The sequence below is a fragment of the Chroicocephalus ridibundus genome, chromosome Z (genome assembly GCF_963924245.1).
Source record: "Chroicocephalus ridibundus chromosome Z, bChrRid1.1, whole genome shotgun sequence".
In the NCBI taxonomy this organism is placed as follows: domain Eukaryota; kingdom Metazoa; phylum Chordata; class Aves; order Charadriiformes; family Laridae; genus Chroicocephalus; species Chroicocephalus ridibundus.
Window position 1 is genome coordinate 62,621,499 of NC_086316.1, and position 24,053 is coordinate 62,645,551.

General features: G+C 39.5%; 1 protein-coding gene across 4 annotated transcripts in view; it reads right to left on the reverse strand.

Annotated features, from left to right (window-relative positions):
* The window catches only part of MAST4 (microtubule associated serine/threonine kinase family member 4), a 237,274-nt gene that overhangs the window by 112,658 nt on the left and 100,563 nt on the right, over nt 1-24,053 (reverse strand). The window contains exon 2 of one of the 4 annotated variants that reach the window (XM_063319500.1): nt 20,088-20,168. The exons of the other annotated variants lie outside the window; for them this stretch is intronic. Within the exon in view, the coding sequence (XP_063175570.1) occupies nt 20,088-20,168 (81 nt within the window). The remainder of the gene's footprint in view (nt 1-20,087; nt 20,169-24,053) is intronic. 4 annotated transcript variants of the gene reach the window in all.

Here is a 24,053-nt window from a genome sequence, read left to right on the forward strand (position 1 = left end):
GTACAGATAATGAACGAAGAGCTCCTTAAAGATGATAAGACTAGTAAAATCCTCATAGCATAGGTCTCATACTGAATAAGAAGGGTAAATTTGCAAACCATGAAAAAAAAAAAGGTTGCTTTAAATGCATCTTTCCTATTTTTGTGAGAAAGGAATATTAGGGAATCACACGTTTTAGCAACAAAGAAATACTTCTTGTTACATCAATATCTTGACAGGGATATTAGATTAGAACTGAGTTTGCAGGTGAGAAATTCAGCTTTTATGCTGAGACAGGACGAAATACCCCTGTTGGTCAGTTTTGGGTCCCCTGTCCTGTCCACTCTTCTCCACAGCTGCAACTCCTCCCCGCTTTTCCACTTCTGATGCTCCCATAGGGCAAATAACAAAGTTAGGTGACCTTGGTTGTTATAGCGATAAGCATAAGCAAGAGCCTCTCTGCGTCGTATCATTCCTTGGTACTAACTATAAGCATTGGTCTTATCACTCCAAGTGTGAACAGTTTCTGGACAACATGCTCTTAGTTTCAGAGAGTTAGAAGACCTTAGCTAAAAAGTAAAATTACTGAACAGAAAATTGGTTCAGTTCTACCTCAAATGAGGACAGTTGAGAGGAGTTTCTTTTGGTTTAGTTGAGCCGTTCTAGTCAGATAATTATTACCCAAAGAGTAACAAAGGAACTGGCTTAGATGCTCATTCAGTTATTGCTATTTGCAATGTGTCTTGGAGTACCTGGAAGTTCTACAACAGTGAAACTAAGCTATCATGCCACAGCACTCCTTTAAAAGGACAGACAGGATACTACTTGCTGTCAGGAATGAATTCAGGTATGGTAACATACTTAGTATCACTAAACACAGTTTTACACATAAAACAGTCTGCCCAAACAGATCTTGCTTCAAATGAGATTTCAAGTCTGGTCAATTAACATTTCAGTTGACAATACATTGAGACATTTGTAAAACGTATAGCCTATTTCCTCACAATGTTTTAATAACTTAACCAGCACAATACAAAAATTTATGCATTGTACACAAAACATTAAAACTCACCAACAGATTTGAAAAAATAACTGCACATTAAATGTTTCTAGTGGATCATACAGGGTTATGTTCTTTGTTTAATACAATTTGTTCAATACTGCTATAAGTGATCTGGAAAAAACATATGATGAACTTTTTAGCAAACAACACCAGAGAGGTAAATAACAACAGGAACAAGACACTTTACCATTGGATAAAGCAGCCTTGTTTGAACAACATGCATTCTAGTCTTGCTAGACATTGAGTCACATCAAAGCACAAGAAAACCCCACAGCAAGATTCTGGAAGGCAGGAACAATGCAAAGAATTTAGGTACTGTCATAGATAAAGAGATAAACAGGAGCTCGTAACTTGATGGTATAGCTAAAAGAATAAACATCCCTCAGACGTACAAGCAGGAAAATCTCTCATGGGAGTAAGGAGATGATACAACTGAGCACTGAGGGGCTAAAGTACAGTTAGTTCTGGCATTTCCAAAAGGCTGCAAAAACTCATGAGGAATTGAAGAAAAAAAAAATTATAATGAAATCTGAAATATAGTGTGCAGCCTGAAAAGCTTATTTTATTCCATTTTGCCAAGGCTAGAGGAGGCTTGGTTGTTCAGTATGTGTATCCCCAGTAGGAGGAGATTTTTAGGAGGAGACAGGTCCTAAGAGTAGTGAACTCCATCCTGTCCCTCCCTCACACATAGCAGTGTTAGCCGTTCAAACTGCAGGAGTCAGATGAAAAAGCAGTTCTAAATTCTTTCACTTTACCTATTGTAACATAGTGGATTTCCCATCCCTGGAAATCTTACATGTTATATGCCTTTCTATCTAAAAAAATACACTTCAAACAAGAGTTAGAGAATGGATTAAAAAAACCAAACTAGCAGACAAGGTTCTACAGCCTACTTTATACAGAAATTCAACTAGAAGATCTTATTGGTCTATTCAGTCCTTAAAATGTACTAATTAATAATTATTTTTATATTACTCTTAATTACAATCATTGAAATCTTGCTCCCTCTAGCGGTTGATATTGTCCTCTATTGACTTCACACGATTTTCACTATGGGATGTACAGTGTAAAAATAATTTGAAGAAATCACAGAAAGAAATATTTTGTGAGTGTACAATATATATCCACCAAATCTCTAAGTTCACTTAGAACTGTTTATAAACACACGTAAACACTATTGCTCTAACCAGTTCTGAAGTTACGTGCAAAATTCAAATTAACCTCCCACTGCTCTGCTTTATTATAGCTCATTTAATATAAACACATTTAGGAAAAGCAATGGTCCCAACATCTCTTCCCATTTCTGAAAGGTTCTAAAGAGATGCACAATATTAATTGGAAGTTAAATATATTGTTTAGCCATCTGCATCAGGCATCAAAATTCGCATCAGGCAACACTATTTTTAATCCAACATTTTGCTATCTGCAGGAGAGTGAGCCAACCATGCTAACAACTATGCTACCTATTTGCTCTGGTCCCAGAGATTAGCTTCTCGTTCTGAGCTAATTTAGCAAACAGGCAGACTAATGAGAAAATACAAAAGAGCTACTTTCCATTTTTGTCACTGAATTTACATTTATCTTGGCAAGTAGAGAAAGCATTACTACAGTTCAGAAGTGCTACTTTATGTGGTTAGCAAGTCCAGAAAGGGAGAGAACACAGAAAACATCTGAAAAAAATGTCATCATTTTTCAGATACCCTGGTGCTTGGACCTGGACTTCATCATAAATGCTGGGGGGGTGGCAAGGGGAATACTGTATCACATAGCTATTATTAACCTATCCTCCTTTATTTTTCTTCAAGTGCCTTTTCACCAGCACTTAGCAGCATCCTAAGAGGATCACACCATTGAACCAGAGCTGTAATGAAGTTTTCCATGGGTTTGGGCATTCCTGTGAAGCAATCATACACTTAAGAGACCTGTTTCATTGCACTGCCTCAGACCACACAACATACTTAGACCTTCTGCTGGCCTCACACATCCAGCCATATTTTACCATGTATCTTTTAAAATCCTATAGCCTATATGGCAAATGCATTATCTTTACAGGTCAAGGCTAAATTCCTAAATAATTTCTTAAGAAAATGTGGATAAAATCATTCTTCTAAAACAGTATGTACTTAGCTATCATTATACATTCTGCATCACAGCTGCAGTCAACAAAGCCATATTTTTTGAGAAAAACTGTTAATTCAATTGTAGAAAATTTTTTTTTAAACAGAAGTTTTGGGTTTTTCAACTGTAATTGTAAAATTAAAATGTAAAATTGTCTTCTTATAAGTTTAAAACCAAATAATTCCAGTGGACTGTATAAACATTACATGCAGCGCATAATCTTCCTGTACCTTTTTAAAATGAAAATAACTCATATTAGACTTCTTTTTGTAGAGGAGACACATTTAAAATAGAGTTCAAAATACATCTGTAAAAAAAGACTTCAGCACTTGTAAGCTCTGTGTGGTTTTGTTTTAATAACTTTTTAACATATGGAAAAGAAAATCCAAAACCCACTCACTACCTTCAGAGGGAATGGCAGTTAAGTGGAACGTTTGGTTATGCCACGACAGCATCCTGGTTTGGAGAATCCTAAACAACATACTCCTGCAAGAGGAATACAGCTCCTGATACAGAGCGATTTCCTCCTGTTCCGCTCTGCCCAGGCCACCCCACTGCCGTACTCACCAATCAGAGTAAGAATTAACAGATTCTTTATGCAAAAGTCAAACAAACTAAAGAAAGAAATCAAGCACAATTCCTGTTCGATCGCATTCAACCCTGATAGGTTTGGGAAGTTGTTGTCATGAGTTGCAACTTTTCTCATTTTTAATACACCTTTTGGGGCTTGGGAGGGTGTTCAATGGAGGTCAGCACAGTGAAGCACTGTAAGAGACAATTCATCATGTCACCTAAACAAAGCAGCCTGAAGAGATTTTTAATGTCTCAAACAGTCACAAGTACCAGGCCTTCTGCTCAAGAACTGATAAGGCTAACACCTGATTACCTCTTGTGTGACTCATGGGAGAGAGAAAAACTTGTGCCTCGAGAACAGTCTTACACAAACAGAACAGCTGCTTTTCCTTCTGTGAAGGACAAGCTGTTTCTTCAGAAAGACTTTATACTCAGTGGTGACCTTTGCATCATTATCCGTGAAATGCATATTAAAGCTCACACCCTTGCATATGCTAATGAAGATTATCAAGACCATGCTAAACATAGATGACTATAGCTCTCGTCTCCCCGCCCAAATCATGCTACGTCACCTGGAGGGGGGAGAAACCTGACACAAAACTGTCCCTAGGAGTGGGGGAACATACAAGGAGGAAGACCCCCTGAAGAGATTTTTACCTCAGAAGATTTTTGCCTGAAGAGACCCTGAAGATATACAGAAGAGTGCTCTTATGGCAACAACCCCCATTGGCTGGACCTCTTTATCTCTCTCTCTCCATCACTCTCTTGATCTCTCCTTCTCTATCCTTTTGTTTCTTTTCTTTTCCTTTGTTCTGTCAAAGAAGTAACACAAGGCATACCATACCACTTGCCACAATTCATTGTGTATCTGTTATTAAGTACCACTTGCAGTAATTTGTTGTATACCTGTTGCTAAGTAATGCAATGCATACCTCACCGCTTGCCATAATTTGTTATATACCTAATCAATTATCGTGGACCTAGTTAAAACCTGGTTACTAATCTAATAAATGTTTGTATATGGACCTTGAGATTTGTCTCACCTTAGTCCCTGCCGCTGGGGATTTGCAAATCTGAGTCACCCCCCTTCTTTTCTGAGTGGGACGTGACGAGCACTCAAGCCTGTCAATCAAAGTCTAAATAGATCAATTCTGGTCATACTGAATTTAAAAGAAGTTATTCAGTACAAATGCTGTCTTCAGCAAGACAGAAAACTTCATCAGCTCTAATACTTACACACTGAATGTCCTAAATTAATCACCCAATCAGTACAAGACTGATGGCTACGGATCCATTACAGGTCTCTGCCACAGCAAGGAAATCAAATGCTCCTCCTCAACATTGGCAACTACTGTGTTTGTATCAGGTATTTTAAATACACAATTTAATTTCAAATTCTGATTTAAACCACAATCAATAAAAATCAGGTGCTAAGAATTCAGCATTTCGTAGTACATATACACCCAAGTAGTTATATTTCCTGAGCTTTTCCTTACGCTCATCTGGCTTCACGCTTCAGCTGATCTGTGTGATGGATCTGTTGTCAGCACAATGGTGTGAGATGGAACACCCCACGCAGCACAAGTCGCAAACTGAAACTCGGGGGCATAGGAAGTTAAAAAGGGAAACACTATACTTAAAAGATTATTCTGCGGACTGCCCATTAACATTACCCATAGTATTTCAAACAATGAGTTGAGCACACAGCACTAACTTGGTAACATCCTTAAATCTCTTTGCACCTCACCCTTAATGCTCTCCTACTCAAAAGGCCAAGTAATAATCATACAATCACAGAGTAGTTCGGGGTGGAAGGGACCTTTAAAGGTCGTCTAGTCCAATCGCCCTGCAACGAACAGGGACATCTTCAACTAGGTCAGGTTGCTCAGAGCCCCGTCCAACCCGACCTTGAATGTTTCCAGGGATGGAGCATCTACCACCTCTCTGGGCAACCTGTTCCAGTGCTTTACTACCCTCCTTGTAAAAAATTTCTTCCTTATACCTGGTCTGCATCTACCCTCTTTCAGATTAAAACCATTACCCCTTGTCCTATTACAACAGGCCCTAGTGTGGAATAAGTACTAAATTGGCTAAAATTACAAAAGTACAACATTGTTCACACATTAACGAAAAGTATAAAATCAAGAGGCTTCTGAGGTAGAAAATAGCCACAGCTGGCATGAAGAATACAACACCCGTGGTTCCCTGATAAGGATGCTTGTGAAGCTACATGAGGTATGGGGCGGGATGCAATTATTCCACGACTTTACCTTATGATGTATAGCAGATATGAGAATGGGATGATACCATGAAACAGATAAGCTGCCAATTAGCTGCCCGCTTGATACTCGGAGCCAACATTTTGTCAAATTTTGATGAAATGCTGTCCTTTGTGAGAACTTTGCTCATTATAATGTCATTATAATACCAAAACACACCTCCACCCCAAAGGCTACCCGCCTCCAAGGTGCGACCACTCCTTCTTGAGTCTGTGCCCTGAATTTCTCATAAACTATACCTTTAATTGTGAAGCGAGAGAATTTTACACCAATAATAAAAGTATGTATGACTAAAGTCACTCATACTCCACCTTGAAGATAACAAATAGTATAAAAATAGCCCAAGAGAGGGGGATACCCGGGGAAGACACCATCGCGAAGAATTCCATCACTGACTTACGGGATCAGTCGACGGGCTGAGCCTCTCTTCCCCCCCATAGGGACGCCTTTGGGTAAGACTTCGATTATACCAAGTGCTTTCTCGGGAAACTTAGAAATTTCTCTAGAGAATCTCTATCCTACATTTATATCCAGGTTGTATCGTTTATAACTTTGTCGTGCGTTTTGCATACTTTCATTCGCATGTGCTTTGCAGACAGTGTATTTATCACCGGCAATCCTAAGAACCTATATATCTGTTGTTTACATAAACTGCACTTTTTAAGTAGCTAGTCGTTTCAGCTTCTCACTGAACGCAACCAAAGACTCGAGAGAGGCCGTGCTAGTTCAGGAGCACAACTAGACTGAAGGTGCAGTCCACTATTAGTGTATCCAAATCGTAATAGTTTAATACATATTAAACGCGATTGGACTGATAGTGCTGAATTGGGCATCACTCAGAATTTAAACCTAGCCGCACCTAGCCTCCCACCTCGGTGAGGAGTGTTAGAACGCAAGGGGGTTTATTTTCTGCCAAAACCGCTTTGCCCCTTTCACGCAACACCTAGTAAAAAGTTTGTCCCCATCTTTCTTACAAGCCTCTTCTGAGTTGTGAAAGGCCGCAATAAGGTCTCCCCGAACCCTTCTCTTCTCCAGGCTGAACAACCCCAAATCTCTCAGCGTGTCCTCATAGTAGAGGTGGTCCATCCTCCTGATCATTTTTGTGGTCCTCCTCTGGACCCACTCCAAGTTGTCCATCTTTTTCCTGTACAGAGTACTCCAGGGCTGGATGCAGTACTCCAGGTGGCATCTCACAAGACCTGCTGGCCATGCTTCTTTTGATGCAACCCAGGATACAGCTGGCTTTCTGGGCTGCAAGTGCACATTGCCAGCTCATGTTGAGTTTCTCATCAACCAACACCCCCAAGTCCTTCTCGGCAGGGCTGCTCTCAATCCCTTCATCCTTCAGCCTATATTGATACTAGGGGCTGCCCCAACCCAGGTGCAGAACCCTGCACTTGGCTTTGTTGAACCTCATGAGGTTCACACGGGCCCACTTCTAAAGCTTGTCTAGATCCCTTTGGATGGCATCCCATGCCTCAGAAGTGTCAACTACACCTCTCAGCTTGGTATCATCCACAAACTTGCTGAGGGTGCACTTGATCCTGCTGTCTATGTCACTGATGAAGATACTGACCAGTACCAGTCCCCATACGGACCCCTGAGGGACACCACTTGTCAGCAATCTCTATCTGAACATTGAACCATTGACCACTACCCTCTGCATGTGACAAACTAACCAAATCCTTATCCACTGAACAGTCCACCCATCAGATCCATCTCTCTCCAATTTAAAAAGAAGGAAGTTGTGGGGAACAGTGTCAAAGGCCTTAGAGAAGTCCAGACAGAGGACACCTGTAGCTCATCCCTTGTCCACTGATGTAGTCACTCCATCATAGAATAATAGTTCTGTTCCAGCGCACACCCCACAGCTTAAATCTGAATTTCTGAATAACGTTAATTACACTCCAGTCATACTCTTCTGTCTGTGGGGCTTTCTGAGCAGCTAACAAACCTGTCCCTCAGATGGTGCTGCAGCTGAATAATCCAAACTGTACACACAGATGTTGCTGAACAGAGCACCACTGGAAGCAGCAGAATTAACAACAAAGAAAGAACATAATTTTAAAGAAACAAAACAGAAACCAAACATCTAGAAGTATGAGAGTGGTAAAGATTATGTGTTAGTTATGTTTCTCAAAACACGAGAGAAAACCCTCAAAATGAAGGAGGAAATAATAAAAATTATCTCATGGCTATGATGCCTCAGGGTCTAAGAACTGGTGTTATCTAGTCATTTAAAATACCTCTGCGCTTCAGAGCAAAGATAATAATGCCCTACCACTTCTTGGGAATGCAGTGAATATAATTCCAGAAACATTTGCATTAAATGCTCAGATATTAAAAAAGGAGAAAAGAAAAGGAGTAGACAATAGCAGGGAGATCTTCTTCAGGCTGACCACTCTATAGATCCAGAGGTACCAAATGATTTCTACAATCCCCTCCTCCCTACAGGCAAAGACCGTACAAACAGAAGTTGAGATGGACTCAGATGAGTTAAGAATCAGCCTTAAATCTCTACCTCATACATATCAGGAAGAATGACACGAATCAAGGAGGATGACATGACAAGTCACAGACTTCCACCTTCCATCCCCAAATACAGACAGACACTTTTCATTTAGCTTTGCAGGATCGAGAGTGCACGTCAGCATTCTGTAACGTACAAGCTACAGTAGACACTTCAATCATCACCAACACCCTGTCAAAACCATATAAAACAAGGCGTGCAGGATCAGCACAACCCATGTTAGCTTTTTATACCTCCAGCATCCTGGAAAACTCTATCAGTCATAGTGGAAATGAGGGAATTAACTGCCTAGATTTCAAACAGCAGTTGAAACTGCTGTCTAGAAGTCCTAATTTCACTGATATCAGACAACCTGACTATTCCATTCATGTAACCGCAGAGGATGTTAGTTTATGGAAATGTAAATATCTTGATACAAAAAGGACTGAAAAGCATTTATCACTGCAAAGATACATTCTTCATATGCCTGTAATAAAAAAAAAAAAAGCCAAATCACAAAACCAGTCTCAAAACCCTTTCACCATTCAATCAGCCTCTCCTTTGATCATCTCTAGTCATGTCTGGACATGGCTTACCATGCATTTTAATGAGCCTGAACTGCATGGGTAAAATTATCTGTTTCTTTCTCTCAAAGCAGCATACTCTCTTATCTTGGTATTTTGAATTTATTTTTTTTATAGAGGGATTGCTTTTTCAAAAATTACGCAACACTTCAATTCTGCAAAATTTACAAGAAACCACACTTAATATTGACAAAGTATTATCCCAATATATTCCACCAAAGGTATAGGCTATTCTCTATCCTGCTCTTCCTCAACACTCATGCTTGCACACTTCTACATATGCACAAGAGGAAATTCCATCTGTCCAGTGGCCAACAGTGTGTGGAGAAAAGTATGCTCCTGGAAAAGAAACTGCAGTATGAAGGTGAAGGTGGAATATATCAGACTGGTCATAACGAAAGAGTGTGGCTTCAGTTGATACATATCTAACACCAGCACTTGTGATGATTCCCTCTTCTCAGGCACTACAGCAATTTTAAGAGGATTTCCAGGTTTTATCAGCCTGTGAGGTCACAGAGCATTAACTGCTTTCCCAAACTCAACAGCATGTTTTCCAGTGTACTTGACAACAGAACTATAGCAATCAGACTACAACTTCTCAAATATGACAAGAACTCCTTCCAGATGGTTATGGATGTACTTTGGGATCCCACAGACATGTCTTTAATAGCCTTTTTATTGCGTGAAAATTTTAGGCCCCTTTCTGGTCACTGTTTATCAAATTGCAAATTTGCCTTCCCGGCCAAGCAGCATCATGTCATCTCCCATCCAAAACCTCTCTTGGAGCAATACCTCTCTCAATTCCTTCATGGTACACGTTCTGGCTGTAAGCCACACTAACTTTTTGCTAGGTAGCCCTGAGGCTCTAAACTCCCATTGGCTTTGCTCTGCTGAAGTGTTATTGTGCTCAAGCTGCTAAATGCAAACCACCTCCTCTTTTCTACCCCCAAGAGGGCCTTGCTGATCTCTCCTAGCAGCAGGTCCTGATGAGCAGACAAAACAGCTTCCATCACTCCTGGCATAGAGGACAAGCCACGCTTTTGCTCCATGACAGCAGCTTTCTTACTGCTAGGAAAGAATTTTGCAGGCCCAGGTCATTCCCTCCCACAGTCTGCAAAGCTATCAGTCAGTAGAGTGCCCTGTGGATACAAGCACCTAACTGCTCTCACACAAGCTCAGAAAGTCATATTGCGCATCAAAGCCAGACATCACAACATATACCCAAGACAACACAGTATCACATGCATAGTGACATTGTTATCACAAAACCACAAGGAACAGTTACCAGGCATTGAAAAACACACTAGTGTTTGAAAGTAGGGTTACCAAGAGATCAAGGCAAGGACACATTTATGTTGGTGTCATTCCAACATCAGGCTCTTCAGTACCTCCCACTTCCCGGCACTATGCTCTAACCAAGTGCTTCCAAGACCTAAGAAAACTGGTGTCCTAGGAGTAGGTGGAATCGCTTCCTCAGAGCTGCTCAGGACTACACTCACTACATTGGCTCTGGGACCACGCTGCACATTAACAACAGAGCATCTCATCTCATAGCAGAGGCCGGAGTCACTGGGAGAGCTGATCAGTTTGTGTCTGTATCATGCCACGAGCTGGCCTTCTACCCCAACATACAGGGGAACTGCTCTCCTGTCTAACGCCAAGAGACTATTTTGCTGAATAGCACTTCAGATCAGGAGCACTGGCCATCCCTTTTGTTCTAACAACTAACACATCTTGTGGTTCAATATTACAAACTAACCAAAACTAGCACAAGGGAAAGGGTTGCCGAGTCTCAAAAATCACAGTTTGGTGACATTCTTCAGTTTTCCATAGCTGCAAGGTACTGCCTCTACAAACCTACACATGTAGTTTTCTTCTGAAATGGTTAGTGGCAAGCAAAAGGAACAACATGATGTCTGAAAAACAAAAGGACAGAAGATTTCTACCTATGGGGGTGTGGTGGTGGTGTGGGTCTCTTGCTTATTCATTCCTATTTACTACTATGGTTCCAAAATGTTAATTCTAAAATATTTTTTAGAACTTGCAGCTCCGAAGTTATCACTTCAATAGTATTCAAGAATAAGCCGATACCAAAGCAAGATGGTTTCCCTAAGGGATCACCAACTTTCATTGCAAAGCAATTCAGCCTGCACAGCATTAAAAACATGTTGCGTCGTGTACAGCAGAAATAATGAAGCCCTCAAAAAAGGCTACCACAGGGACAGCAGTGCCCTTCCAATACACACCTCCTCCTTCTGCATTCCTCACTTTAAGCTTTGAGAGTCTCAAAGTATTTCTTCTGCTAGAATTGTGTGGAAGGCTGGTATGTGCAGTGCTGGTTTCTGTTCTGCATCTATTTTTATCAAGGTGCGATAAAATTATGCAGGTGCAATAAAACGATGCAGATGCAACATAATGCTGCAGCGTTGGCACAGAGCAAGGTTGAGAATTTCTATCTCAAGAATCTAGACGCAGGATTGTTTCTCTGGCAACTCATGGAAGGACCATCTGAAATTGGTCACTGTGCTATATAAAGACTGCAGAATTTCTGAATGTGGAATAACAGGAGCAGAATCACCTCAGGAAATACCTCTCCTGCAAGAAGTGAGCCGCTGACATCCCATCAGACCAAACTTTCAAAAGGAAGTAAAGGACAACTGGCAGGCTAACCTGGCAGTTTCTCCATGTCTGCAAGAACTGATTGGCAACAGACTACAGACAGTAGGCACATTTTGGACAATAAATGGACTTTGAATTCAAGATGTTTTAAACGGTTTCCTATTAAATCAGATTAAGCCAATTATGAAGCCATACTGCAGAAGTCTGAATTTTACAGGCAGATAGAGACAACTGAGCCTCAGGACATTTACAGTCATTACTAATAGATATATCACTGACTGACAAGCAAAGCCTCTAGGTCAACAGGTACAGTCACTACAGTGACTAATGATTGCTGTTAGCAGGTAATTTGCATGTACTTCAAACTCTGTGGTATGACAGCATGGAAAGAGACCAGTCTGTCCATTTTCAAGTATATTTCAGTACCTGTCTAGAGTTATTTTCATATATATGACGTGGATCGGTTATTCAAATTTTAACCACTTCCTTGGCTTGGAGTGAGTTCCTAACACTGCATGAGGAGTACTCAACTCACCTAGTCTCTACGCAGCCTCAAGCAGAGCTCCATGCCATCCTTCCTCCAATTTCTGTTTTAGATATGGCATATTTGTTGTAAGTATTACAAACTTCCACTGTTTTTTCTTTTTAATTGAAAAATGTGGAAAAAAATTTCTACAGAGCTCCTCTCACCACACTTTCCTCTCATTTCACTGTTTCATCTTTCAAAGAAGACATAGGGAATGTGCTTAAAAGCTTGGACCAGTTCTCTATTATGTTATTACTTACAACAGTTAACAGAAACCAAAATTTGACTGTATGGTAAACAAAAATCTGCCCCAAAAGTAATGCCAGGTTTTGGTTTCAAAAGGGATCTATACCATATCACTTGTCTTTAAGAGCTGTATGGCAAAAATGTTCACAAATCAGCCAGTGAAGACTTAAACATTTTAGGCTTCAAAACTAAGTAATGTGTGCAGCATATCAAATTACAGTAAAAATAAACATTATGAGAGTACATCACAGTGGAAAATATTTCTAGAATACTTTTATTCTCTGCTTTAAAAAGCAGTAAAGCAGTTCAAGAAATTTCCAGGTCATTCCTATGACTTTAAAGATGTCACAAAAACATTTTTTCAAAAAAAAACACCACCCCAACAAATAATTTAAAAAAAAAAAAACAAAAAAAAACCCCTTTTTGCTGTCTCCAGATCCCACATTCCCGTGTTACAGCACCACTCCACAATTACTGTCATTTGCAAACTGAAATTCATATTACCTCCTCAAAATGTTTAGAAAGCCTAACCTACTAACTTCAAAATTTAACATTGAACAGTACATAGGAAATACAACCCAGAAGGCCAAAAGATTTAATAAAACTAGCACAGCAACTGTTTTGGGAGGATTTTTATGAGAGTTCAGGGAGAGGAGACCAACAAAATGGCATTTAAAATGATTCAGATGAGCTCTCTCCCACAAATGAAAAAAAAAGACAGTGTTCAGACTACAAACAGGAAATAACTGTCACAAGAACTGTCCTTGATTTCCTAAAATGCACCTTACACATAAAGAATGAAGGGGGGGGTAAAAAAAAAAAAAAAAGAAAAAAAAGAAAAACACAGCACTACAGCAAAGAACTATTTCTGGTAAGCTCTTAAAATTCTATTATCCATCCCTCTGAGTTGGAATATGTGGAACATGCTGTAGGGAGAAGGGGCTGCTGTTCTTGCTTTACTTGATGCAAAAATATATACAAATAAATCTTTCTTCTGAACAACATTGAGTAGCACAAGCCTCAAATCAAATTGCCATATTCCACATAACTTTTTTGAACACATATACAAGAATGCAGTCTTCTCCTGGGAACTTTTGAAAATGTACTTAAAACCAAACCTTTATATCAGCAAATTAAGTTTTACACCTATGCAACTTCAGAAGTCGTACAAAACATCACTGTAACAACACAGGCTTCACCTTTCTGATTCTGCATCAGTGTGCAGCAAGTAAAACTGCAATGCCTTTAGTGCCAGCCCAAAAAAAACCCCATGGGATCATAAATTCACATCCCCATATCCCTCTTGGGTGGCAAATCAACAGTAAAGATCCTCCAGGAGGCCCACGTTCACAGATGACAGCTGTGCAGCTCCTGCAGTTCTCAGCTGGACCCCCATTCACACCTTTGCAACCCCATTAAGACAGTAATAGGCTTATACAGATGTAACTGGCTGTAGCTCAATAAAATACTGATGATGATTCACAAGCAGGAGCAGAAACAAAATCTTCTCCTCTGCTGTGACTCTACATGGCTCAAAAAACTTAAAGCACTTCAAAAGCTGAAGTTGCTATAGAGCATTTAAGTTCACAAGAGATCAGACCTGATGAGTAAGTGGCTGCTTTTACTTAATCACTCCTCAAAACTCAGTTCTACACCACAAAAATGTTATACGTGCAATGAAATTCTTTCTCATTTTCCATTTGCTGAAGTCCCAATGGAAACCACACTCCTTTTGACCTGTCACAAGTCTTAATATGGGAGGATATGGGAAATAGCTGAGGAAAATGTGTTTTGTATGGTAAAATAAATGCTCCTAGAAAGAGTTAAAAGAACAGCATGGACATAATAACTTCAGAGCAGACAAACTACTTTTGGAGGAGAAAGACAAAGATTAATTTATTTCACCTTGAGGAACTCATGCTTTATGGTAGGTGTTCATGAATGCTAATCAGATTATTTTAAGAGATGAAACAGCAGGTTTTCTTCATTTTAAACGAAAAGGAGTAACTTGGGAAAGAAATGGAGCCAAATGATTCCTTAACTCATCCACCTCAGCCCTTCTCATGACCTTCCTGTTTCAGGATAACAAATTAAGTTTCATCTTTCAGCATAACCTTAAGGTCAAGGTACTTTGTACTTATCTCAGAAAGCAAAGGTGGGAATAAATTTTAAAGAAAAATGGTTGCTTGAGCATCCCTGAATATGGCAGCTGTCGCACTGAGATACAGGGAAAAGAGGCGTCCTCTGACATACACTCCTCCCATGTCTTTTATAAAACCTTATGAATCTGAGAAGAGGTTCTACAGTGGATCATCCAGAAGTAAAGAAACTATTCAGAGACCAGAAAGGTCCAAATTTAATTGCTAACTCTTCTACAAAAATTTTGCTGTACTTTGAGAGGACCATGTCATGCCTCTGCACAAGTCCCTCCCAATCACAGAAGAAATACTAATACTTCCTTTTCTACAATATTCACTGTCTGGTCTCACTAGACGATACACTTACACCAGATTTGACCATTAACCAGTATGTACAACAGCTATCACTCAGGTCTGAGTAGGTAGCTTTGGGAGTTCCAGTGCAGCAGCGTCAAAGGAGGTGCCCTCACATCGCTGGAGTGCCAGCCCAACTACACGCTGCCACTGCCTCCCATGATGCTGAAAACTGTCCCCTTCCTCTCTCCCCACTCCTCTCCTAAGACAGGCATGTTCTCACTCACAGTGGAGGTTCAACTCACGGTGCACCACACTATCCCAACAGCTAACACAGAAGAGGGTAGATAGAGCATGCTGGCGGGGACGAGTGCAAGGAGAGGACTGATACAAGTTTCGATCATTGTTTCAGCTGTTCCGAGTCCCCAGGGGCTGTTTTGCCACAAGCAACTGCCACCCTGCAGCTGACCCAAGTGCCCCAACCCAGCCATCTCGCACCATGCAGCACAACAAATGAGAACTGGCCACACCGCTATCCTCCCCACTGAAACACAGGAATATTGGTAAATTTAAAAACTATTGCCTTCTTTAATGTAGAAGCCAAACAGCAAACTAAATTCCCACTGTCCATTTTATTTTTCACGTGGCTGCATATGCTCACGTGAGCACGCAGCATCATACAAAGCTAAATGTTTTGTAAAAGCATTTAAAAGCTCTTTAATGCTCACTTTCAGAGCAACAACAACAAATAATTACGAGAAGCTTTCCAGACCATTTTTCTACAAGATCCATCCGTTTCATTGAGGGTTTCATGAAACAGACCAATAGAGTTGTTAGAAAGTAGCTATTTTAAGCTTTCTGTCTTGATCTGATTCAGGGATGTAATAATGTCAGGGGAAGAAAAAAAAAAGAGCGCTGAAGGCAGAGAAACTGGAAGAACACCGGCTGGATTTTGATTTCTGTATTCAACAATTTGGTATAGGAATTTAAACAGCTTAAATATAGTTTCAGGCAAAATTAAGTATTTGATTTTTTATTTTTATAAAAAATCAGATATAAATCATTTCTTGGGCAGGTAATTGTTGCTCACTCATATTATATATTCAGGTTACATTTAATGAAAATATATGAGTGTCAACACTTTTTGGCAATTTCCAGATATAAAACTTAATACTGAACACCAGCAAGTGGCTAGGAGTTACAAGCTATCTGTGACACTGATTTTTTTTCCATTTAACTCAGTGCCATAGGATGAAGTTTAATCCATGCCAGTTACACTTCTCATCGCTGCTCTTGGTAACACACATGTAATCGGCTGACAACACAACATCTTGTAAATGTGGCACCCTCACAAGCTTTCCAAGAGAACAGATTACACTACCAAAAAGGTGTTGTTAATAATACTCATTTACCTTCCTGCCAACTCAGAGTTTCAGGTATGGTGAGCTGAACTGGATTTTCCTGAAAAAACAGCACTGCCTATAAAAAAATTGAAACCATTAAAAAAAAAACGTACAAGCTCGGCCTCTTTTTACTTGCCACCTTCTTTTTCAAGGCTTCAGAGTGAATCCTTTCAATCCCCTCACCAGGCTGAAAAGGTCAGTAACACTTATGTCTGCACAGCATCTGACACTCGTGCAATCCCCATGCTCCTCAGTCAAGGCTTTATGGAAACTTCACCCCAATCTTTTTTTTTGAGAAACTATGATCTTTATATCAGCTGAAACCTTCTGCCTGAGAATGAGGATGCTCAGAATTTCAAATTAGCTCTCTGTATGAAGGACTTTTTTCCAATCCTGCCTACAAGCATTAAATTCCTCTATGTTTTTGTAAATGTCTAAAGGCAGGAACGGATCACAAAATAAACCAACACACCATGCACTACTCAAGCAGAGAGAAAACATCAGCCAGCACACATCCTGTACTGGTCATAAAAAAGAACTAGAGCACTCAAAGGCAGTAAATGCTAATTCTCCACCGGGACCCCCATTCCACATAGGCAGCCACTGAAACTGCTGTCATTATTGTGTATTCGAGTCTTGCAGACATATTTTTTTCCCACTTTGGTATCAGCAGCATCAGTAAAGTAAAAAGGTTTAGCAAAAAAATTCTTCTATTAATAATCACCATCTCTAGTAGTCAAGCTCAAATTCATGCTCTTCTACATTTTTTAATGTACTATTTTCACTTCCTTTATCATTTTTATTAGAAGCTACTAAAACTCAGTGTTCTAAGTACTACCACTAAGTTCTACTAACAAGTAGAAGCTACTCACACTTAGCGTTTCCTTCTAGTCTCCTTCCAACACTTTCTCCACTTCATTCCCCATTACTATCACAAAGGACACCAAACCAAAGAAAAACATGCTCTAAAATTATGTCAGACGCATGAGTATCTTAAACCTCTCAGTAGCTGTGCTCAGCCATTTACATTATCATCATCTTCTCTCTTTCCTTGCAGATCTGCTGCTTATATATATATATATATAATAAAATAGTACAAACTTTCCCCCCCGCAAAGAAGTTGCAAGTTTTCAGATTACCCAAACAGCAGGTACAAAGTTGATGGGAAACGCGTACATAGCTGCCTGAAATTGGAAAAACCTCTCCATCCCCATCCTCTCTGAGGACTATCAGTAAAATATGGACAGCTTCACCTGCTGCCACCACATACTTCTATTCACAGGATGGTACTGTTTATTTCGAAAAGATCTTCACCATTTAGCTGGCAAAAGGTTCCCTTTAGATTACTACCGTATGCGACAATTGCTATAAGCAGAACTTCAACAAAAACAACAGCCTAAGGAGCAGCTGTGCAAGTCGAAGGCCATGAGGGAGATGAGCCAGCACATTAGAGAGAGAGATGATACCACAGGAAAATCCCATCCATTCACCCTGGTAAGGCTTCGATGCTGCTAATGCTTCTGAATATGAGCAAAAGTAGTTGCACTAAAATAATTCTTCTCCTCCCACATATGGGAGTACTCTGAGCTAACGGAACAGGAAATGCTAATTACTTACATACCCTAAAACCCAACACATATGCTTGTCCCTGTTAACCTTGTTCAAGCTTGAACAGTAACTAGTAACTAAAACATTTGCTGTTCAATATACCAACAGCCCTCTACAGCTATAGCTACATACAGCACAAAGATTTAGAGTGAATCAAACTTTTTTAATTTCCATTCTGGGGAAAAATCAACCATTCTGGCAGAGCTTCAAATACACTTCAGGATAAAAGAACCCAAGAAAAATCCCTAGGAATTTTGACATTTTGCAGCATAATCTGGGGAGGCGGCTTTACATTAAGCAGTATCAACAATTTCCACTCCATTTCTTCAAAAACCATCTGAAAAGCCTGCTCCCAGCTTCCTCCATCATAGGACAGAAAAACTCAGCATTGTTGGGAGCCTCTGCCCGCGGGAAGGGGAAACAAAAGCCTTGAGGGTCCTGGTTCCAAAGACCATAAAAACACCGAGGGCCGTGTCCATAGCACAGTTTGCATGGCAGGACATCCATGTGTCTGGAGATATGGTTCAGCAGGTTATGCAGATTAAAACCTTTGTACATAGCTTTTTGATTCCACAAAATTGACAATTCGAAAAAGAGCACTTCCTCCCCCACAAAGTGATTTGTTCTGGCTGTATAAAATAAAAGACCCAATTAGAATGCCAATTCGAAAATGCTAGTTTTTACCAAGCATTCCCTACCAGGAAGATAAACTCCATAGAATATACTGATTTTGCTTATAATTCATTAAACAAACATCCCAAAAGTGATTTCACTGAGAAAAAAAAAGTATGCTTATTTAAATCATACTGAAAAATGCACAAATGAGGGATTCTCATCCCATCTCTTCCCTAACACAACAGTATATATAAAAAAATTACAATATTTCTTCAGAAACACATAGCAAGTCACAAAGTTATTGCTCCGTTTTTCAGTGCCGCATGAAGCCATCACAGAAGGACTCCTAAATATCAGTTTAACTTTAAATTACACTGAAGCAGATTAATGCATCCAAGCAATTCTTTCCTCTGCCATGCTATGTTTAAGAGGTGGTAGGCACAGATGCACTTTATTATGTCATTTAACAAGGTGGTAGTTCTCTAGGAGTCCTTAATCCTCACAATACCAAGTAAGAAATCTGATCAAAATTAAAAGGTTTTTTTAATCCATGGGGCATCGATAACTCATTAGTAACTCATTTTGAAGACTACTTTCCCTATGGAGCAGAACCTCAGTAACTCACACCTGTGAGATACCCGTCTTGCAGTTTAATTTTCTGCCTTGAAAATAAAGGCAGAAAAAAAATGTTTTTCTGTATCAGAAACATCCTTCAATTATTATTTATTATGATAACTTTACCATAATAGCAAGTGTAACATGGTATTTTTTAATCAACTAAAGATATTCTGATCTCATAAAAATAACTACCTTTCTGAAAAGTACCAAAAAATATGGTATTTTTTAATAAAATAATGATTTTGTGATCTCATAAAAATAACTACCTTTCTGACAAGTACCAAAGAAATCATTCTTCTCAATGAATTCGGGAGTAGGAGAAAGAAGACAGTGAGAATGATGTTGTATGTGGGTGCACATCTAAAACATTACTGTATTAGAAATAAGGCCTAAAATCCTCCTGAAGAAGAAACAGTCCTACTAATGTACTATATGTGATTTTATGTTCTCCTAAGTGGATGTGCATCTTGGGTACTCAACTCTCCTCACATCTGACATCACTAAGCATACTACTACCTATCAGGTAAGCAAAAAATAACCATATGTTTTAGAATAACCTTAATTTCTGAAGTCACCTGAAACTTCTGATGTAACAGAAAATAGTCTGAGCTATGATCACAGGAAGCAAACGAAAATTTCAATAGAAGATACGTTCCTAAGCAGACAGTCAGAACAACACAGAATTATACATCTATACATCATTACCTTGAATCTCTGTACGAAGTCTCAAAATATGGATTACCTTACATTTTTTCCATAAAACACTTAACTTCAGAACAGTAGCTGGTCAATTAAAACATATTTCGGACTGCAGAGACATATTTAATTTTCTTCAATTTTCCCTTTGCAATATGTTTTGATTGTCAAGTTTTGGATGCAGAAGAAAACATCAACAATGGAAGTTTACTCGCTTACCTCCAAAAATGAAAAGCGAACAGAGGACTGCATGGACTGCAGGGGCTTGTTGGGGTTGGGCTCAGGCTCCTTGGGGTGAGACTGCAAGTTAAAATAATGCCATCTCCAGTGAACAGAAGGTTTAGCAAGAGTTGCATGTTTTAGCGTAGGAGTTACGAAAGGAGTTTTCGGTTAGAACCAAAATATTACCGTCCTTGTGAATGAAGTGATTGACAGTAGCCACACAGTTTTTGACTTGAGATGAAATTGATTTAAATAAAAACAAATATGAAATCTGGTGCTCGTGCATATACTTGACTATGTTAGACTCCCTCCAGGAACAATACCTGTGTACAAAGTCCACAGAAAGGGGGGCAAAAATGGTTACTTGTTTCATACTTCTAAATATTCTCTATGAAACAGGATATGTACCTGGGACATTTTTTTCTTTTAAAAAACCTCAGTATTTTTTTAAAGTTTTTGATATGCAAATCAGATGTATTAAAAACAAAAGGAAAACTAAAATTGATGATGAGCTTTCATCAGCAATAAGAAAATCGGAATAAAGATTTCCAATCTGAGAGACTAAAATTTGGGCACTTACTAAAAACTGGAAGTGCTCTAGCTAGGTAGTGTCAATTTCCATTTGATTTCACTATGAAACATTCCTTCACAAATATCAAGTTCTTTATCTACATAATCAAATACAGACATAAAAAACCCATCCAAAAAAAACACGCTTGAGCATTTGGCTTCAAAGGGGTCTTCAAGTGGTTGCCTCCAGTGCATCTCCATTCAAAAGGTCTCTCAATAAAACATTAGACCACTAACAGATTTCACAGATACTCTTTTAAAATACACTCATGCAGTCACACCCGCTTGTCCACATAAAACTTGCTAGAAAGCTTTTTTTTTTTTGCAACATGTTGCAATTAGCTGAATTTACCTGTCCAAAAATACTACGTGGCTCTGCCTTCTGTGCAGACCAAGCTAAGGCAGAATCTTACGTGGAACTTTTTCCAGATCACCTTCATTAAGATTGCTAAGCACAGCTAGCTCCAACCCTAAACTCTTGTTTTCAGTTGCATGACACTTTGCCAGATTTTAAAACCTTCTCATCAAAACCTTTCAAGGTGGATGCCTGATGCATTTTTGTCTGAACCGTTGCAGCAGGAATAGTCCTACTGCTTCTAAACCAGATTAGGGATGACTTTTTTTTGACATTCAGCATTCTTGCAACCTGTCCTTCTTGAGACGCTTTGCAGAGGACATAAGTTTGGCAAGGAAATGCACGTCGCGTCAAGGGTGGGCCTGCTGTTAACTTTCTGACAAGGCTACTGTGCTAGGGCAAGCTTCTCTGGCTGCTGGCTGTGCCTGCATGATCCCTGAACTAGGTGCGCAGAAGAACAAGCTGCCTGCACAGCACAGCAGCTGGATATGAGCAAGCTTCATTTCAGTTGCAGACTAGCTGTGCTAGCACAACAGTATGCCTGAGCTAATAAATTCCATTAAAAGCCAACAGCTCAATATATCACTCTGAAAATGGCTAACCTGAACCCAGGCTCATATCAGTCAGCCCACACAGGCCTGTGGAGGAAGAGGTAGATAAACTAACTCAGATTTCTGCTGTTTCACTGGCGCACTCTCTGTTGCGCTGCACTGTCCTGCTGCAATGTGCACTGGAAAGGTCTTTGTGTATGATCAGTACAGGCTTGTAAAAAGTTTTTTCGTACTTCTGAACTCTATCTGCGCTGTCTCTTATTCTCCACTGCAGGTCTGCTGCAGCAGAGCCAGCAGTTCGTCCCCATTTGTTTGCTTGTGCATCCCCATTTAGCTTGTCTGTCAGTGTGGTCCCCGCTGGGAAGCTCTTCTGTGCTGTGCTGTCAGTGCTCACACTGCTGTTCCAGGGGCTGCACAGCAAGGGAAGAGACAAAGACAGGTGATGCAGGCAACAACCAACCTCTATCAGGGTCAGAAGCAGGAATGGGAGCTAACAATAACCAAAAGAGAATCCAGCTGGAGAACTGGCACAAGATGGCTGAAAGACACGGGGCCGTGGCAGAGATGGAGCATGGGGACCGCTATGGGGTCATGACTGGGGGCAAGGAACGTACTAAAGCCAGTAGTGAAAAGGAGAGGGGGAAAAAACAGGTCTGGCACTGAATGAGAAGACTATATCAACTTCACACTCCGATGAGATTCCTAAATTATTTTGCTGTGAACAAATTCTAGTGACACCCAGTGGCAAAGCACATCTCCCTCCCTCTAATGGATGGCACATATACAGCAGGCGGAAGTCCTACACCTGATAGTAGTTACTCATATTCTTCCCCATTTTCATTACTGTAACACATCAGAGTCTCAGTGATGGAGCAGACTCTCGGGGTATTCAATATCAGATGTGCTTGATGTGCTTGTACTATGGATCTATAAATTACCACCGAGTGATGACACTGGAGTGTCAATCCAGTTCCTCTACAGAACTTGCTTTTCAGCTTTGCGTTTTTAAGACCTCCAAATTACATGCAAAAACCTGTTAAAACAAATTATCGCAGTGCATATGCACGAGGCTGACAGGCATCCTTAATTCTTACATTTACTAAATTTAGAATGCTTCATTTTGGATCCTTAATATTCTTTGAAAGAGCTTTCTGCAAGTAATGAATATAAAGTAGACAGACTGTACTAATTTCTCAGAAAGACAACGTAATTCTAGTCCCAACATTCAAACTTTTATTGAAAGAAAATTCATGAGACTCAGTGTGTGAAGAATGCTTCAAGGAATAAGTTGGATTTTTTTCCCCCTAGATATGTTCTTTTATAGATGATTGAAAACAAGAATTTGGGAGACACGACTTAAGTCTGCAATGACTCAACTCTGACAAATCATGAGAGAATGACTCTGTGGGAATCATTAAGTGCCAGCAACCAAAATATGATACTGTCTTTTCTCTACAAGTAAATTAAGCTTAGAAAGTAGCAAATGTGATGGCAAAAGAAAGTCTAACATATGAAAAAATTAAATATATCCAGACAATATTTTGGGAAAAACAATGATCAATGCTGAATTTAAAATATAAGTATTAATTTTATCAGTATTAAACATTGTCAAAATATGTCAAAGCAAGTGTAATTATGTCAGGTTACCAAGTAAAAGGAGGAAGCAGTAAATGATTACCTCATATTACAAAAACACACACATATGTTGAAAAAACAGTAACATGAATCATTTTTTGTCCTTTGCAGTTAGTGATGTTATTCTCATATGATGATTACATAATTCAGTGAAGATTGATTTAAAAATATTTTAATTGCCAGATCTCAAAAGGAGTATAATTATCAATTATTCATGGAAACCATTTTAATGAGCTCCCTCATAAGACCCCTCCTCCAAAACTCCTGACAAATTAGCAATGCTATTTTTTCCAGAAAAATATCTAGAGCTTAGTCTGGTCAAAGCTAACACCCACTGCTCTCAGTAGAAGACACCAGACTGAAATGCAGAAATTCTGACATTTCACAAACGTAGTTCTGGGGAACACAATATAACATCTACACTTGTTCCTTGGAAAAAAGTGCTCTGTCACCTTGATGTGATTGTTACAATAAATTATTTGCTATGCTGCACACTTACCTATAGCCCTCTCTTTAAAACATGGCAGATGTCAGAGATAATACCTTTCATAGCTAAATAACTTTACCGCAGGCATCTGCAGCATTCAGGTTTTTTTTTCCTTCAGCAAGAATGGGGAAGTCCCAGGGAATACTAAAGGATCTGACGTAACCATATTTATTTACCTAGATAAAATTAGCAAGTTCTCATGGTGACTATAACATGAATATATATATGCCTGACATGTCAATGAAGACCATAGGTAAGTACGTGTAGAAATAAATATTTGGCTTTGATTAACAAATCTTGGGTAAACATATGCTGGCATTTATGAATAAAAGACTATACTTACTATCACTATACATTAAAATTAC